Source organism: Parasteatoda tepidariorum, chromosome 6, assembly GCF_982258835.1.
Source record: "Parasteatoda tepidariorum strain Cologne lab strain chromosome 6, Ptep-v5.0, whole genome shotgun sequence".
In the NCBI taxonomy this organism is placed as follows: Eukaryota; Metazoa; Arthropoda; class Arachnida; order Araneae; family Theridiidae; genus Parasteatoda; species Parasteatoda tepidariorum.
In genome coordinates, this window is record NC_141760.1 from 72,659,606 (window position 1) to 72,678,894 (window position 19,289).

A 19,289-nucleotide genomic window follows, 5' to 3' on the forward strand; every position below is an offset into this window, starting at 1 on the left:
ACCTAACTTGAACCAAAAATGGATGTCAAGAAGAGATGATTTGTAGTTTGGTGATTGTTGTGTTGTTGTCTGCTGACCGGTGCGATTCACGCTACAAGATGGTGCACTCTGAGCTTGTGTGATCTCGGAATTTTTTGTTTATTAGCTTTGTTGGCCTTGTTTATTACAGCCTATTTAACTAATTTATGTAAATAATTTCATACTTAAAGTGATACTCTATGTATCCCGAAACGCTGAAACTTGTTACTGATGTAGTAGAGACGTTTAAAATAGCTAAAGTATTTAGTGAAAATTCTGATCGTATAAATAGTATTGATTTTTCTTTGGACGGTAAAACATTAATATCTAGCAGTGATGATGATTCAATTGTGATATATGACTGTGAAAAAGGAGTGTAAGTAGATAAAAAAGAATTTCATTTTGGCCAGTTATCATAAATTTCTATCAAGCAGGTGTCTTGTGTAAACAGTAAACAAAAGAAAGCGCCTAATTTACTTTAAACCTATTATACCTCTCAGAACTCCTTTTCTCGCTAATTTTTTAGTTATACTTTAGGGATGATTATCATAACTACGGCAAGGCCAAGTGCCGCCAATTTTTTGGCGACCTATTTAGATAGGCCGCCAAGGGGTAGGAGGAAAAAGAGAAACCCGATCATGACCTCACGACGGAAAGGGGGAAGATGGGGGAAAGAAAAGGCGCTCTCTAAGAGGAGAGGACCAAAAAAGAACGGTGTTACCGTCGTGATATCAGGAACGGGGAGGAAATTGAAATAACAGGTACAGAAGATAGAAAAAAAATCGCATGCAAAATGTAAACATAGTTCAAGAGTGAAAAATCTGGGTTTTAAAGAAACAAGGATAACGAAGTAGAAAATCAAAGATAAACATAAATAAACACTTACTTATGGAAACTCTATTCAAGTAGGCTAATCCATTTTAAAATTGTTAAGTTTTAACTGTTAATTCGAAATGGAAAGTTTGGCAAACGTAATAATTTTTATATTTATTGCATATTAAATACTATGCTTTTAAGGTAACGTTTTCAATGAAACAAAACTATTTTTTTCTTTAAATAACTAATTGAATTAAACTTTCTCGGAGAAATTTCTAATTAAACTTCAATTTATGGTTATCGATTTCTAAACAAAATAATTATTATATTAAAACTGAATACATAATACTTTTTCTTCCAGTATTTAAACATTATAATACTCTATACAATTTAGATCTTATTTAAACAAATTAAGCAAAGTAAATGGTGTTTTTTTTAAACATAAATTTTAAGCAAAATCATACTAACTTTAAATTTATATTTACTTTTTAAAAAAAAACAATAATTAGTAAAAAATAAAGATGCATTACGTCTAAATTATACACTATAAAATTTTTAAAATACAGGGAAAAAAACTTACTTCATTTACGAATAAACATCGAGTCGAAAGAGAAGGGGGGAAATAAACAGTAACTTTTTAATAATCTTAAATTAACAAAAAAAAGGAGTTTGAAATTAAGAAATAAAATTATATTTATTACAAATTAGACAATTTTAATAAATTATTAATTCAAATAAAAACTCTTACAAAAAAAACAGTTTGCAAAACTTTCCACTCAGCCATATTGAAAGACAGAAGTGCGCGCTTTTCTATCGAACCAATCAAAACGTTAGTTTTGGCGTGTTAGGCGGGAAACTAGCCAAAGCATCACATGATATTTTTCTTAGAAGGCATTCCTCCCACAGCCTTAGAGGAGCCTAAGCCCACAGCTGCACTGGGGGAAAAATTCATCAATGTCAAAGTTCATCTTCTAGAAAAGACCGCTCTCTTCCTATTCAACTGAGCAATCTGAAATTATCACACCCCCTTCAATGGGACTTAGAGGAAATTTATTACCATTGCAATACTGAAGTTATGCTTTCATGACTAAAAAAATATTCCTTATAAACTAAATTTTTTATGACTTAAATTATTTCGTAATAGTAACTTCCATTAATAATTAGGGTGAATAAAATTTAAAATAAATTACATTTTTTTAGAATAAGAGCATTCAATCAAGTAAAAAAGTATGTATTACGACAGCGATTCCCAAATTTTTTTCGATTATGAAACCCTGTATGATCCAACTTTTTTCGACGGAACTCCGATTTTGTAAATGTAATAATTTTACGCATGTAACAATTTAAAACGCCTTATGTAAACATTTAATGCATTGATATCCACGAACTAATTTTCAGAGGCACTAAATAGTTTAAAAATTATTGAACTCCTAATAATTACATTTCAACATATTTTTCGCTCAAATAATTTCTCGGTATTAACTTCTGTTTCGAATTCTATAAATAACACTTATAGTCTTCAATTAATTATTAAAAAGAAGTTTTATCTAGTGTCAATAGAAAAGGGTTAATGGGTTCAATCATTTAATCTTTTTTTTCATGGTTTTTCAGAAATCTAGATTCTGATATTTTATTAATACTTCAGCCTCGGGTGGGGGGGGATGCCAGGAAGAAACTGCCATGTAATAAATCAATTATATGCATTTGCCTTCAATAAAATTGACCCAACCTAATATTTATTTCTGAGTTCAAAAATTGATCTCAGAAATAAATATTGGGTAGGGTCAATAAGGTTCATATAATAAACTAGTTTTAAAGTCCTGCTTTCACGAATTCGCCTCTCCCCTTCTATGACTTCTCATTTATTAATTCCATATAGCTACGACCTTAAAGGTTTTTATCAAAAAAGATGGAAATAGTGCACTTAATCGTCGTTGAAGATTGATATAGTTGCTTACCAATCTGCAGTGGACGTTAACCCATTTTTATTACATATTAACTGAAACTGAAAAATAAAATTAAAAAAATTTCTTTTTTATTATTCACTTTCGAATAAGGTTTCTTAGTTTAAGAAATTTTAAATTGTTACTTTTATGCATGTAATATAAAAGAAATAAATGATAAAAAGTCATTAAGAGTGGTGAAATACGATTCCTCTAAATTTTTCTCATCAATCCCACAATTTCAATTGAAAAATTCTGATGTCGGTGAAAATCTTCATGTTTTTCGCATTTGATAAGTTATTTATTTTCTGGTTGTCTTTCTTTGAAGATTGAAGTCTTTCGAATTTTCTATTTTGAAGAATTCGAATAATAAAATTAATAATACAGAAAGTTACTTTAAGATTGAGAAGAAGGACGCATCCATAAAATAATATTAAAAAAAAATTAATTTTTGACATAATAAACTTATTTCGAGAAATTTTATTATTCGTGCTTACATAAAACTGAAGCATAACGGAATAAAATTATCTATTGGTAACGATGCAATATGTTCAATTTCTCTCCGGTTGAGTTCCCTTACCGTCAGGCTAACAATGGACGGTTTTTCTCTTCTCCCACGAATAAGCGTTAGGTTTAACTACAAAATTCTTCACGAAATCGAATTTGGTCGACTTGATAAGGTTGCTGGGCTTAACTTAGGAATCCTCTTATCTTCTAGGTGTAGTTGAAAATTACAAGGTTTAACATTAACAGCTGCCTTAGGTAGCTCCCATCGTCCATAAGTTACGTCAGTAGTTTATAGATATATACACCTAGATTTTTTTTTCTTTTTCTGTTTAGTTTTGAATAACTGGACCCAGCCAAATTTTAGGACCCGCTACGTATTATTAGCATTTAATTATTATCATAATATTAGCCTAATTATTAGCATTTATTTATGATGTGCTTAAACTTCAGTTTTAGCCAATAATTCCAAAACTCTTTGTTTTTCCAAAATGAAAAATACTGAAGCTGAATAGATTTTCCCGAATCGACAAATTGTTTGGTTATTTGCGGGACAGATCAAAATACCGTATTTTTTATTGTTTTCAAATCAGTAAATAATTCTTTTCTTAGCAAGTCGACTCCAGAAGTTGATTTTCTTAGATAAAAATATTTAAATAGTTTTCATTACATCCTGCTTCACTTGTAATCTTTATTATTTTTATTTTGTCACACTTTATTAACGTCATTTTTCGATCAACGTATCTACACGCACTGAAAGATAGCCTATTTCGAAACTTCTGTTTTTACGATATTAAACTATACATTTATGATTTAAATTAATCTTAGCAAGTGTTATTTTTATAACCATAAGTTTAATGACTACAATGAAGATTTATAACATAATTTACCCAATTGTAAAAATATAAAATTCTGTATATTGTATATACCGGTATATAAGTCGACCCGCTATATTTTTGATTGCGCGCTTGTAATTTTTGGTATGTCAGGTGTATAAGTTGACTGCTGAAAGAACCAAATATGAAAATTTTTAAAACGAAAAAACATGAAAAAAATTATTAAGTCTATAAAGACTGTTAAGTCTAGAAAAAAAAAAAACTATTAAGTCTGGAATCTGCAAAATTTTCTTTAGTTAAAAATATTCCACATTGTACTCACTCGCATTTATGTTACATAAAATGCTTTGTAATTATTGTAAAATCTAATAAAAAATGTGAAATTTCGAATTCTTTTGATGAGGGTGGAGAAAATTCTGTGTGGAACTCAGTAGTTTAAATTTGAAGCTTTATGGTATTTTTTTAAAAGATTTTCATTATGTTATATTTTTTGAAATAACTTCTCTTATTTAAATTTTTCTATCTGAAAGTAATTTAAAGTACGGTTTTTGAAAAAAAAAACTTTGTAAGTAAAATTTATTGCAAGCATATTAAGAATAGTGTTGTAAAGGGCAAATTGATACAGAGTTATTCATATCTGTCTCATTGAGTGAAATGCATGGATATTTCGTGATCAACGAATGTCCGACTTTATTACTGGTGCATAAGTGCCTGATTTACGTCAAATTTTGAAGGTATGAAAAGCCTTATTTCTTTTATTATTATTTCTAACTCTTTGTTTTATTATATTTTATTCTTATTTCTTTTATCATTATTTCTTCTATTATTTATATTTTTTCAACCTTATTTTTATTATTATTATTTCCACCATACAACTAAGAATTTTCTATTAAATGATTATTATTAAATTTTATATTAAATGAAACTCCTACAATGTCAGATATTAGATTATTCAAGATTTCAAGGTACTTCTGCCATGGGGATTTATGCACCTTGAACTCATCCTCGACATAAGAAAAAAAAATTGTGCCAGAAACATACAAAATAAAACGCCTTTTAAAAACAAACAAAAAAACTGGAAAAAATAAATGAGTGATAGCTAAAATTTTTCAAGACTACTGAAAAATGCTTAAATTTATCTTTCATTCGTAAATTCGATTCTTGAGTTATTTTCTCCACCAATATATATTTCCTTTAAATTAAATATTTTTTAATTGCTTAAAATATCTAGTTTTATCTCACATTTGCGACCACTTTGAAAAATTTTCCAGATCGTGGGAACCCTGCAGCAAGTAAAATAAAATTTTATGCGTTTTTTTCAACTTTTTAATTTTTTAACTTTAAGCAACTTTAAAATAGTTATTGACTAACATAAAGGAAATGAGAGATAAATGTGTGAAAGATTTTAATAATAAAAAAAATTGGGAAAAAATGCTATTACAGTTGACCGTCTTAATAGAGTATACTACAAATAAATTTCTTAGTAAAAAAAAGTCGATTTTTTTATCAATTACATTTTTTAGATATTTTAACTCTTCTTTCTTCACAATATAAAGTTTATTCTATTAATAATTTATGCTTTTTCCAAAAATAAAATTAAAAAACCCATGTAGGAATTTTTAATACATTTTTTTACAATTAATCGTTTTATATATTTAGTTTATCTTTAAAACAGTTTTTCATATTTTTCGAACCATAGTTGTAGAGTTGATAGTTGAAATTTTCGACTCCAAATTTTTCAGAAAGCCAATCACCGACCGATCATTGAAACTTTCATTTAATCTTAGATTCAAGACATGCATTTGTAAAAAATATTAATGCACAATCACGCATAACAAATAAATGTCTTAACCCTAGCTGATTCTTTAATAAATATTGAAGGAAACTAACCATGATACATTAAATTTAATTTTTACCTTTAGAACTTAGCTTAATAAATTTGACTTAGGAATTTTATGAGCTGAAGGATACCTTATTTGTTAAATATTCAATAAAGTAATTTATAAATATGTATTATTTGCTATAAAAATTGTTGCAATGTTAACATGGATTGACATAAAATCATAATTATAAATACATTTTTAATTATAAAAGTGTATTAGGATGTAATTATTTAAAAAGTAAGTAATTTTACAAAAAAAAAATATGTTTAATTATGCGTCAATGATATGAACCTATCAATCTAAAAGATATTCGTTAACTTTATTATTTGTAATGTATTTATGCTTTTAGAAATAATTACAACTCCATAGACAATATTAATTTTAAAATAATCCAAATCAGGAATTAAAGTTTGTAAAAATACGAAATAGTTTTGAAAGATCGCCTTGAAGGTGAAAATAGAATTAATTACAAAGAATAATTAATGTAACAGAAACATTTCGTTCCTCTTTACAATTTTCTTTCTATTTAAGTTCCCTCCCCCACCCCTTTTTTTTATCTCAATGGTGATTTATATTTTCGCAATTAATATTATTTATTTTCATTTAATCATAACGTTTTGCCGTTTCCAGAAAATCAATAGCTAGATTGTCCCTCAGTCTCAATAGCTTTATGTGTACTTTTTTAATATTTTAGTAAAAAAAAAAAAAAAAAATAGGCTCAAAAACGTTTAAAGATTATAAATTAATTTTGTAATAAGTAATAATTTAAACGATTGTAGTAAGATTAATAAAAGTAATATTTCTATCCTCATGATTATAAACATTTGTCTAAATCATTTTCATAATCGGAGTTGGGCTAATTTTTTTACAATTCCGATTTATAGACATGATTATTTTGAATGCAGAATTTATTGAAAAGTTAGGAAAAGGTTATTTAGTTTATTATTTTTAGTTGAGTCAGATTACAAATTCTCTCTACGACCCAGCTCGACCAGCTTGATTTTTGTATTTATAAATTTTAAGAAAAGCTTTTTATTTTTTTAATTTTTGCAACTAATTTTGCTCGATTTGAAGATTTAATTGATTATACCAATTAAATATTTTTCCTTAAACAAATTTCAATAAACTACACTGCGGTCTGTAAGATATTAATAAATGTAACTAAATAAATATACAAAAAAAAAAATGATTATTTTGAAGATTTTAAATTTGAAATTTTTTTTTTCATTCCAATTGTCATGTTTCCAAAGAATCACCCATAACTGTCTAATATTAACATTTTAGGTTACTTATGCTTACATATAAATCAAATGCCTTTAGTCTGAATCTATTATCTGCAACTGGATCGCAATATTATTAGGCTTGCTTAATTTTTAGTGGGATGATAAGTGGTTATGAAGAAAGTTTGAAATAAAAAATTTATGATAGAATTTTTAAATAAAAATGAAAGCTTAATGCAAGCATTACTTTTTATAAGCATTTATGGAGAAAAAAAATTTGCTAAATCTATGTAAATTATAGGAAATTTTGCCATTTATAATGGACATTTTAAAGGAATTATTAAATATATTGTAAGAAATGGTGTATTATATTTATACAGTATTTGACTATTTCGAAACCAAATCTTATCAATGAAGACACAAGAAGGCCTCCCATCCATTAATCATATGGTACTTGGGAACCTAATCCCTGCACCATGACGAAAATGCTACAGCGGATGTTAGCAATAAAGCCCTGACCTTGGAATTTATGGTTGTTGGTTGATAATAGATTACTAAAAGTTCAATGTAGATTGTTAAAAATTAAATTTATAATTATTATATAAGATTACAAATGAGATGAGCTAAATTATAATCATTAAGATATATAACCTGAGTTTCATGTCAAAATTACTGATTTAAATAAATTGCAAGTTGCATTTTATTTAATAATAAAAAATACTATTTTCGACTATTCGAATTATTTGTAAACATAGCATAATTTCTCTTATTGTTTATTATACTTTGCTTAGTTCAAGCCTCTCTTTACAAACTTAAATTAAACCCCCCTTCCCTCTCTTTCCATTTTTAAATTGAAAATAATACAGAGATGAATGTGCTCCGGAAAAAATCCGGGTTTCCAGATGTTTCGCTATCCGCGATCAGGAAATCCACAGTCCAGAAGTTTACAGAAATCATCGATCACATTTATGTATAAAAACTATTGTATATTTTATTTAAAAATATTAGAACTAGAATTTATTCTTGGCATCTCTTTCATTCGTAAATATTTTTTCTGGTAAAATAATAAATGTGATTAGAGATAAAAGTAAACTAAATACATAATTATTAATTTAAATTATGCTGCATATAATTTATGTAGACTTTCACGTTGTGAAAATATCAATGATTTAAATTTATAAAGATATTAATTTTTTGAAATGCGTCATTAATGATTTTCTCAGGAAATTTTCAGGACTTTTTAATTGGGTTCACAATCACCCCTGATAATAAGAATAGGGGTGGAAAATAAGACACTACTCGTAAGTGGAATAAAACAAAATTTTTTATTTGTCATGCTGCTCGAGAATATTTCAATTAAGAAGTTAAAAAATTCTGTAGAAAATTAGCAATTAGTTGTGGTGCAGCTACATTTTCTTACAACTCTTAAATCAAGAAATTGATCCTCTTTTGTATTCTTAGCAATTGCAATCGAAAATCTTCTGTTATAAATAATGTTGCTTGCTAGTTGAAGGCATCACATATGATTGTGATTTTTGGAACTTACAATAACACTGTATGGCTAGATTAAAACAAGAGAAAAACAAGCTTAATTTCCTGATACACAATTAATTAAAAAAAATTTTTATACATATTAAATTGGATTTTTACTTACTATATTGTATATTTAATAAGATAGCTTATCCATACATTTTTAATGTTTTTTAACACATCATTGTTCATTTCAATTGAAAGTTTATAACAGCAAAGATATATTTCATTAATAAAAACTAGTAGGACAAAATATTACTCGTACTAAGATGCAGTTTCCGTGTTTTGAGAGGCACATGTAAGATATGCAATTTAATCACTGCAGGTGCAAATAATTTAATACACGATTTAAAACGCAAAATCATACTCTTTTTTTCTTACTAAACATTCCCTCAGATTTTTGACTTTATAGCTTGAGACGAATAACAAAACATTTCTAACAGTGTTATTGATAAAGATGTTGAGCCATAAATACTAAATAAAAAGACTCATTCTTGTATTGATATCTTTGTTAATGAATATATTCGGACTTCTCTTTTTGAATTAAAATTTGCCTGGTTTTTGGGAAAGTACTGCACAATTTTCTCAGATTTTTTTGTCCACTCTTTTTGGAAAGCTTATTACGTGTAAAATAATAAATTATATTGATTTTTGAAAAGGGCTGTTTTAAAAATACACGCTACAGTGGATACGCAATGCATGCGAATCTTCTTCTTCAGGAGCGCAACAGCCCTTCATGCATGCGAATCGTCAGACATAATTTCCATCCTAGATCCTTTGATACATCAGATACTGTTCAAGCAATTTTCAGTTTGCTTCTATGTAATAAAATAATAATAAATTCGAACTCATTGAACTTCATAGCTTCGAATATGGAAAAATCATTTTAACACATTATTTTACCCAATATAAGATTTCTAAAAATGCAGAAAAGGAAAAGTTACGTTAAAAATACATCAGGGAATAGAAATCTTAAATACATATTTAATATCATAATAAACAAATATCTGTCTAAGAAATGGGTAAATAAAAAATGCTTTATAAAAATAAATAAACTTACCTTCCTCTCTCCTTTGTCATTGTCTAAAAATGGGGAAAAAACTGCTTCTCCCCCCTCTCTATTATAAAATAGTGGCTGACTATGAAGATTTTATTTATTTATTTATTTTAACGAAAAAAACATCTTAAAATTTCCTTTAAAGAAATGTAAGGACTAGAGGAATTTAAAAGAAATTACACAAGTGAATGAAATGTTTCTTATGAAACTCGTCTCTTAAAGAAAAGATTAATATGTCATTAAATATTATTGTTTGAAGTTTTTGATTATTGGAATATGTCTCACAAAAGTGGGATACTAATTTATTTTATTTTGTTAAAAAATCTTTAATGTTACGAGATGTTTAAAATATGATTTTTAACATTATTGGAAAGAAAGCTCATTCGTTTTTACGGGACGTGGTGTAACGCATGATACTCGTCGCCTCTAACACATGATCTTATGAAAATGAAAAAAAAAATTTGAGATAGTAATAATTTCTGTTATATATGTCAGGAACAATGATAATTACCATTTTAGCGACTTGGTTACATTTAAAACGAAACATAGAACTCAATGCGTTTTTTTATTTTTATTTATTTATTTATTTTAAATATTGCGACAGTTTCAGAATTGAAAATATTCATTAAAAGATTCGGGGAATTTTTTGCAAATTTTCATAAGATCATGTGTTAGAATTTTCATAAGATCATGTGTTTTGTGCTTTTATAAGATTATGTAACACAAATATAAAAACACAAAATTGTCTTTGCAATATTTAGTAATAATTTTAATTAAATCTTTCAATTTTAGTTCTAATCTTAAACTCTAAGCTGGAATTTAATTTTAAAATTTTAAGACTGTGAAAAGCATTGACCTGATGTCGTATTCTGATGCATTGATTGTACTGACTTGTTTGGAGTTCTCTCAGAAATGTTTTTTATTTTCAATTTCTCAGTAAAAAAAAAATAATAATTAAATAGATAAATGAAATATTTTTTTTACTGATTTGATTTAAATTTTAACAAAATCTTCTAATCGCGTTTAAAGTTATAGTTTTTTTTAATTAAACTCCAAATTTATAATTGAAATACGTGCAATGGAAACTAGTATTATACTTGCGAACAACTTTCTTTCAAGTTTAAGTGTTGTTTATTATGATGAAAGTTGACATTGTACTTTTCTCTATAAATCAACTACAGATATTTTTTAAGATGCAAGCAATCATGATGGATAAAACAAATCAATTAGGTTAAAAATAGCATAAATGCTAAAGAACAAATAAAAGCAGCAAAAGTTCTCTTAGAGCCCTAAAATGTAAATTATATTTTACTTTTATATATATATAGTAAAGTGCAGGTTGATATAATCAAACTGAAGAAACAAAGAAACACTGTATTGACTTAAGTAAAGACACTGTAACTAATTTTATAATACATATTTATTTAAGTTTTTAAAACTATATACAAAAATATCTGAAATATATTTCTTATTAACAAAATAGTTCACTGTTGCCTTCTAAGGATAAATTATTTTAAATGTATAATTTGCTTTTGTAGATCCATTTATTAGGATATTCCCCAATTAATTATTTTTTATGTAAAAATATTGATTTTTCTGTGAAGATTTTCTTATTATTTATTTTGAATCTACCATTCCTTTTTTTCTTATACTATTATATAATATCTTATTTAGTAATGTTATAAGAAATTGCTCTCTTTTTTAGTCGTATAATTATGAAATAAGACTTGGTTCTTGTACTTTATCACTTTTGAAATTGCATTTGAATAAGACAATGTTAAAGTAAAGTTACTGCGTATGATAATGAAATATATATAAATATTTTCTAAAAACTTTTATAACTTTTGAAACTGCAAACAAATGAATAAAATAATAAGGTTAAAGTAAAGCACTTTAAATGTATTAATTGCTTTCTCAGGTCTATTCCTTGAGATCTATTGTAATTTATTATTTGCGTAAAAGTATCGATTCCTTTGTGAATAATTTCTTATATATATTTCCAATTGAAAATTATCACCTTTTTCTGATTAAATGTTTAATTTGACGAAAAACGATTTAATAAAATATCATATATCTGAAAAAGCAAACAAGCGAGGCAAATTTTTTTTTGAATGTATAAAGTGCTTCCCTAACTCATTTCTCAAATCTATCATAGTTCATTATTAGCGTAATATTCATTGAATTTAGCGTATTCATTGAATCATAGCGTATTTCATTGTGAAGAATTTTTAGTATGCATTTGGAATAAGAAAATTTAATCTATTCTTTTCGTCCTAATTACGCATCTGAAATGGCGAATTTAGCGATAAAAGCAATAAGTAATGTATTGCAATAAAAATACCTTATAAAATTTCGTTACATTTGAAATTGCAAACTTTTAAGGTAATTGCCATAAGATCTTCATCCTAATTAAAAAATAATAAAAATAAGGTTAAAGTAAAACATTTAAATGTCTAAGCTTTCTTAGAAACGTTTTCCTCAGATCCATCTTAAATGCATTTTGTATTGAAAAATGCATAGTTCATTTAAATCTTCATCCTATTGAAAAATGAATAAAATGTTTAAATCAAATATGAATTATATTTCAGAAACAAAGAAAAGAAACTGTGGTGCATTATAAGACTTTTTAAAATTATTATTCAAATGTAATCTCATTAATTTTGAGTCAAACAGATTTTTTTTTTAAAAAAGAATAAAAGGATTAATAACTTTAGATAAGACGTTTGCAAAACGTGTGTTTTATTTTCAGGAACTGACACCGTGAGTACGTTATTCAAGAACTAATATTTTGTACACGTTATTTAAGAACAAGAAATCGGAACCGGTTACTTAATAACTGATATATCGTAACTGATAAGTTCTAAGGAGTAGTCAGGGAATTTGAGCCAATGAGAAGGAAGAGGCGTAAACGTCATGATCCGAGGAAAACTGGTTCCCTCCGCCAGAAACGTTATCTTCCTTCCTCGGCGACTCTTCGCCAACTTGCCGTAGTTATGATAATATCCCCATACTTTAAATTTAAAACCCAGTTTACTTGGTTGTACTTTCAGCTAAAATCAAGGTTATTATGAAATTTGCAAATTATAATCCATTGTTTACAATGATTGTTTTGTGAAACTGCATAATTTCTTTGAGTAGTTTTAATATTTTGTGTTTCACAATTATTATTCATTTATTAACCTTTTTTTATGTATTTCAAGCGATTATGCTTTGAAAAAGAAGATATTCTTATATTATCCTCACAAAGACTAGTTCTTTGTTCAATTATCACACTCCTGGGGTTCTAAAAAAGGTAATTGCCTACTTAAATGATTTCTAAGTGTTAAAATATGCACACAAAAAATTTCAGTTTGTGTTATACTCGTAGGAAACTGCCTTTTTTGATAGAGAATATATATAGAGTAGGTAAATACATATTTTATGATTGGAAAGTTCAATTATCAAATAATTATTTTTAATAGATGTTTGCAGTTATTAAAGTTAAATGTCTGGAATCAATTAAGTTGATATTTCCACATTGTGATCTGTCACGCCAACTACGATCACCTGTGGAATGGGTGATACTCCAAAGCGCTGTCTTAGATGAGTGCCGAACAAGACCCGGTTTTAATGTTCTGTAAATTATTTATTTCCACATTTTTTTAAAGCATTGTTTGCTTTAAAAATATATTTATAGGTTATTTTTGAGAAACCATCTAACAAACAAGCCAATATTCTCAAATGGTGAATGCATGAGAAAAACAGGAGTGACCTTGGAGAATGACCATGAGCTCAAATTGGTGTCAAGCATGTCAAATGTGCTCTTAATATGATGTGAATTTGCTGAAACCCCCAAGCGGGGATTTTTCCGTAGCGTGATCTGACGCATCAACTACATTCGCCACGGTTCCACATTAAGATGTAACAGAATTTGAAATATTTTGTACTTGCAAACTTGTAAATGTTTGCTTGTTAGTGGCTACAGGTTATATCTTTTGAATTGGTCCCTTTCTGTGATTTATTATTTTTTTTAGTTTCTTGCAGGCAGATGTCCGGAAGTTGCCAAAACATGGCGATTATTCTGGCACATATCACGATGCAAATATTATTTTATGTAGAATATTCTTCTATTTTGTATCAAAATGTAATTTAAATTTAAGTGTTATATTCAAATCTCAACTTCTGTATGTGCCCAGGAAAGACGGAAATGGTATCAATAAAAACAAAGCAAGAGAAAAACGTCAAAAGTATTAGTTAGTGATGAGCATTGGAGAAGCATATTAGTTATATTTTTCAGAAAATTCTGATTTAAATATTTGGAAAACTAAATTTCCTGAGTTGCGTCCTAAATACTTTCTTCCATCTTAAAAAAAAAAAAAAAAAAGAAGAAGACTAGGAAGTCTGTTTGTGCATATACTACGAAAACTTAGCTGTGATTCCTTCAGGCTATGACTCTTTCATAAACTCTCTGTCAATCAAAAAATTGACAACGAAATCACGAGAATCAAACTCCTTTTTTTAAAAAAAGGGGTTACTCAAATGCTTACTTTGTTTCGAGATTAGGTTGTTGTAACAAATACATCGGATTTAAAAACTATGGAGAAATCAATAGCAATAACTGTCAATAATGCGATAGAATCATTACTTTAAAAAGTAAATACTCAAATGTACCATATTGTACGTTACTATCAGCGTCAATTGAGCGCATCAAAAAGTGATTATCCAAATGCATGATTCCAATATTACGTGTAAATTTCTGAAAAAGAAAATTTAAAATTTTACTTATCAATAGAAAATTCTTTCTTCAAGAACCCTGCAACGTTCTGCGACAACGACGGTGCGATTATGCCACGGGATCAATGTCGGTTGAAAAACGTATAATATTTCCTCTGATAGTTTTTCGTCTCTGCTTGAAGTGTAACATCACGTCTACCCTTTTGGTGATAGTTGTTATTTTTCTCAGAGAGAAAAACTTTCAGTAAATTAATTTGATAATATTTCATAAACTAGCAGAAAGTATAAGTTTGAGGTCCTGTGACATTTAGAAGGGTATTCCACTGCATATATTAAGATTGAACTTGGTTATTAGACTGAAATATAGAAGACAGAACACAAGTATTTATTAAACATAAAGTATGGCAGACAGTTGTCTTTAAAAGTAAAGAACAGTTAGTGATGATAATGATTTGTCATATGATGAATGGTTTATTTTTTCTTACTTAAATAAATATTTTTACAGATTTCATTCTTCGTAAATGATAAACATGATCTAAAATATTATCAAAGTAATTCACTGTATTCGAAGGTATAGAAATGTTTTAAATATTTAGTAGGGTAATATATTTCTTTAAATTCATTTTAGGAAAACAAATAATTGTGATATACTAAGTGATAAATATTTTAACTCTCATTCAGCTTGATCCTTTATTATAAATAGGTTCTTATTGTATAAAATCTATACTTTCACCATAGGCATTTTATTTTCAGGCATTCATAGGCATTTTATTTTCATTAGGTCGCAAAATGAAAAGTTGACTGGGCTAATGATAGCTCAGAAAGTTGATTATTTTGCTAATGAAACATCTTTAACAAAGATCAAGATTTGTACAGGGTGCATAGCATTTGTAAAAAAGTACTTAAAGGTGCTTTTTGGGGGATTTCATTTTTAAAAGCTTTTAAAGGTGCTTTTTTCGGCTGGCGTTTTTAAAAAGTGCTTTTTTCCGAAATTTTTTTTTCTTCCCTTCAGTGATATCTGGTGGTTCCCATGCATTTCACGAAAAATGGGGAGTTTGCTACGTAATCATTCACGTGGACTTCATGTCGTACCCACATTATGACTTGCGCATGCACGCACACTTGAGACCGAAACCCGAGTGCCCCAATTCGGATAGAGAATATCAGATCCTTATGAAATGTTTTTCTTTTTAATTTAATTTAATTTTGTTCTTGTTTATTTTATTTTACTTCTAACACTTTTTTTGACGTTGGGGATAAGGGTAATTTTGTTCTGAGTTCAGGATCAAGTTGAATTCACTCAGTGATGTGGGAAAGTACTGATTGTTTCGATTTACGCCCGTTTCTTTTTGGTTTTTTTTTTAACGCTAAAACTGTTTATAAAAAGTTTTTGTTTTTGAATAATATCATTGATTGAATATGAATTTTATTTAGTGCTTGAAAATTTTTGTAAAGTGCTTGAAAAGTTTTTAAAAAGTGCTTATTTTTGATTCAAAGATTCGGCTACACACCCTGTTTGTAATTCTTTTCATTTTCTCTCACAGAAGCTTTTCATATCAACAAGAGATCTACAGACAAAATGTGGGAGAGAAACAAAACGTAATGCCTGACCCATCTAAAAAATTTTAAATGATTATCTTCTAAATTTGAAGAATTTTAGTTTTTCACTAGGAAAAAAAAATTTGATTTGATAGATAAATGATGAATTGATTGATATAATGAATAATTTTTCTTCCGCAATTTTTTCCATTTCAGCATAATTTTATCAACCTTGGTTAAAAAGAACAGTTTAATATTTGTCTCTAAATAAGGGAAGTAGTGTTTTTTTTTGTTGATGTAATGATGTTGTTCTCAAGGATATGAAATATTTGTTTTTGTTACTGAAAAGTATTCTGGTTGTCTTCTAAATTAGTTTGGTCGTCCCATTAATTATTTTTTTTATTTTCTAGTCCAAAAAGAACTCTCCATAGCAAAAAGTATGGTGCTGACCTCATACGTTTCGCACATAATGAAGATTCTGCTGTACACAGCTCCACAAAAATTGATGGTAATGATATTGATCTTGTTCTTAAAACTAAATCTTTACATTCTATTGAAATGATATAATAGCATTTCCTTTATACTCGCTGACAAGAATTGAAATTTGAAAAATATTTTGGATTTTGTAAGATGAATCTAGTCAGTCTTATACCGGGGTATTTTACTACTGCCTTACGATAGTTTCACACCTGTACTACGGTACTTTCACAAAAAATCGACCTGGCAAATGAGGTAACTTTACAAAATTCATCACAGTAAAATCGGTACTAACACAAAAATCTTTATTATTCTAACAAAATTAACACCTTTCCAGCAGGGTTGGGTTTTTGACGTCAAAAAGTGGTTTTTGACATGACAAGGGTATAATACTGGTTTAAACCGTCAAAAACCCGTCAAAAATGTCAAAAACTAAAGTTTGCCAAAAAAATATATAAACTTCAAAACTACCAACAGTGGCCATGCATTATATTGAAATTTAATTATACTATAGATAATCAGCAGGTTTTAAAATATTTTTTAATTAAAATTAAGGTAAAATAACAGATTTAAAATCTCAGAATTTTATACTCAAATGCATGTGCAGAAAAATTTTGCACAAAATTTTTTTAAATATTTATATTTTGAAAAAAAAAATTTTTTTTTTTGATACTTAAGAAAATTAAAAGTTTATTACTATGCATTTTTGACATATAAGGAACATATAACTAATATTTATAAGGAACTTACAAGTTATGTTGTATAAATACAAACTTGATACAAGTGTATGAAAATTTTTTTTTAATGTTATACCGAATATCTTTATTATCCAGTATGCTAATTTGAATTTAAAAGTAGTTATATTTGTGAATAATGATAAATATAATTCATATTGTTTATTATATTTATTTATAATTATTACACTTACCTATCATTTTAAAACAATTTTTACCTCTTAATTTTTTCCCCCCACTTGTATTAAGAATACAAATAATGCATATCTTGAAAGCAAGAAGTAATTATTCAACAGCTGAATATTTAGATATTCAACAAAACTATGTATATAATATTCAGCAAAATGAAATTCACAAGTATTTGGATAAACTAAATTTTCAGCATAGTAAATGAATAGGCTGAATATACTGTAAACCGACACTAATTACTCTGTGTATTTAACAGAAAGCACTTAAATTTGTATTGTCTTATGTTAAAAAGATTATTAAGAAGATTTAAAAGAATATTAAAAAGATTTTTCTTTAAAAGATGTCTAATGTACAAAACTGCTAATGTTTATCTTTAAAAATGTCTAATTTTTAGTATAATCTGTACTATACACTAAATTTGGTTATAAATAAATTTCTTAATAATATCACTGCAGATTTTCAATAACGTATGAAAATGAATACATAATATTACAAAAGATGTGAGCTTTCAAAAGTACAAGATTTTGGTTACTATTCAAAATATAAGTGTTTCTTCAAAATTTTAAATTTATTTTTTCTAGAACATATTTAGAAACACTATCCTTTATAAAAAATATATAAATTTTATGTATTAATTAAATTTCACATATGAATATAGGTTTTTGACATTTTTGACAGTGAGGTTTTTGACGTGATGGTTTAAACTGTCAAAAACTGTCACATGTCAAAAACCTGCCAACCCTGCTTTCCAGAAAGAATTAAAAAAAAACAGTATCTATGGATTTTTATTAACTGTATGGCCTTTTTTTTTTCCAGAAAAATAATTCAATACAAGCAGATATTTCATAAGAATAAATTTTTTGAAGTGTATGATATTCAAATTAGTAATTAAACAATTTATTACCAATTTTCTTATTTCGTTGGATATATGGCAAGATCAAAATTTTTTTAGATAATTTATAACAACTTTGATTCTGACAAAATTGATTCTGCATTCAAGTTTTACTTAAATTCTTTCTTATTAATAATTTGGTCAAATTGTTAAATTTTAAATTGACAGAATAGCTAACGGAACTTTATGTATCAGTCATATGCTATATAAGGACTAATGTAATAAGGACTGAATTTATTAAAATATTTTTATCTATTTCTTTTCTTTTTTGGAAAATTAATGAATTTTATATTGTGTATCTGATTTAAAATTTTCTCTGCAAAATATTTTTAACTCATACCATTGTTTTTAATTTATAGATACAATCCGATATTTGTCGCTTCATGATAATAAATACATCAGATATTTTACTGGGCATGTTAAGAAGTAAGTTTTATTATAACTATAAAATTTTCAATGTTCAAAATGCCTAAACTGTGTTACTTTTTTTTTTTACAGATAAAAAGAAATATGAATTTTTCTCTTTTTGATTGTTAGGATATGCTATAAGAAGGGTAAAAAATATAAGTGGAAAGTAGTGTTAGTTTGTACAGAATAATAATTTTGATGGTTATAAAATGAATATTAAATACTTAACTGCTTAACATAAATGTGTTATTCAATAATTTTGAAGGGCTTTTCACAATTATTTGCCTCAACTTACATTTTTCTCTGAATTTATATAAACTTGAATATTAACAAACAAAAGATCCACAAACTATATATTAAAGATTTTACCTTATCACTGTTTTGGGATAACTTGAAATGCATGCTTGAAAATTAATTTTTTGAAAATGTCTAACATATTATCATTTTTTAGCTTTCTAGCCTTTTTTTTTATAACATACTTAATATTTTGTGATTACTATTTTTTTTTTTAACAAATTAATATTTATTAT

The 19,289-nt window shown here is 26.9% G+C and overlaps 1 protein-coding gene across 1 annotated transcript in view; it reads left to right on the forward strand.

Annotated features, from left to right (window-relative positions):
• The first annotated feature begins 218 nt into the window (after positions 1–218).
• LOC107454339 (WD repeat-containing protein 82) overlaps positions 219–19,289 on the forward strand; it is a 34,605-nt gene continuing 15,534 nt past the window's right edge. The window contains exons 1-3 of the mRNA XM_087166595.1: positions 219–394; positions 16,470–16,567; positions 18,711–18,777. Of these exons, the coding sequence (XP_087022721.1) occupies positions 219–394; positions 16,470–16,567; positions 18,711–18,777 (341 nt within the window). The remainder of the gene's footprint in view (positions 395–16,469; positions 16,568–18,710; positions 18,778–19,289) is intronic.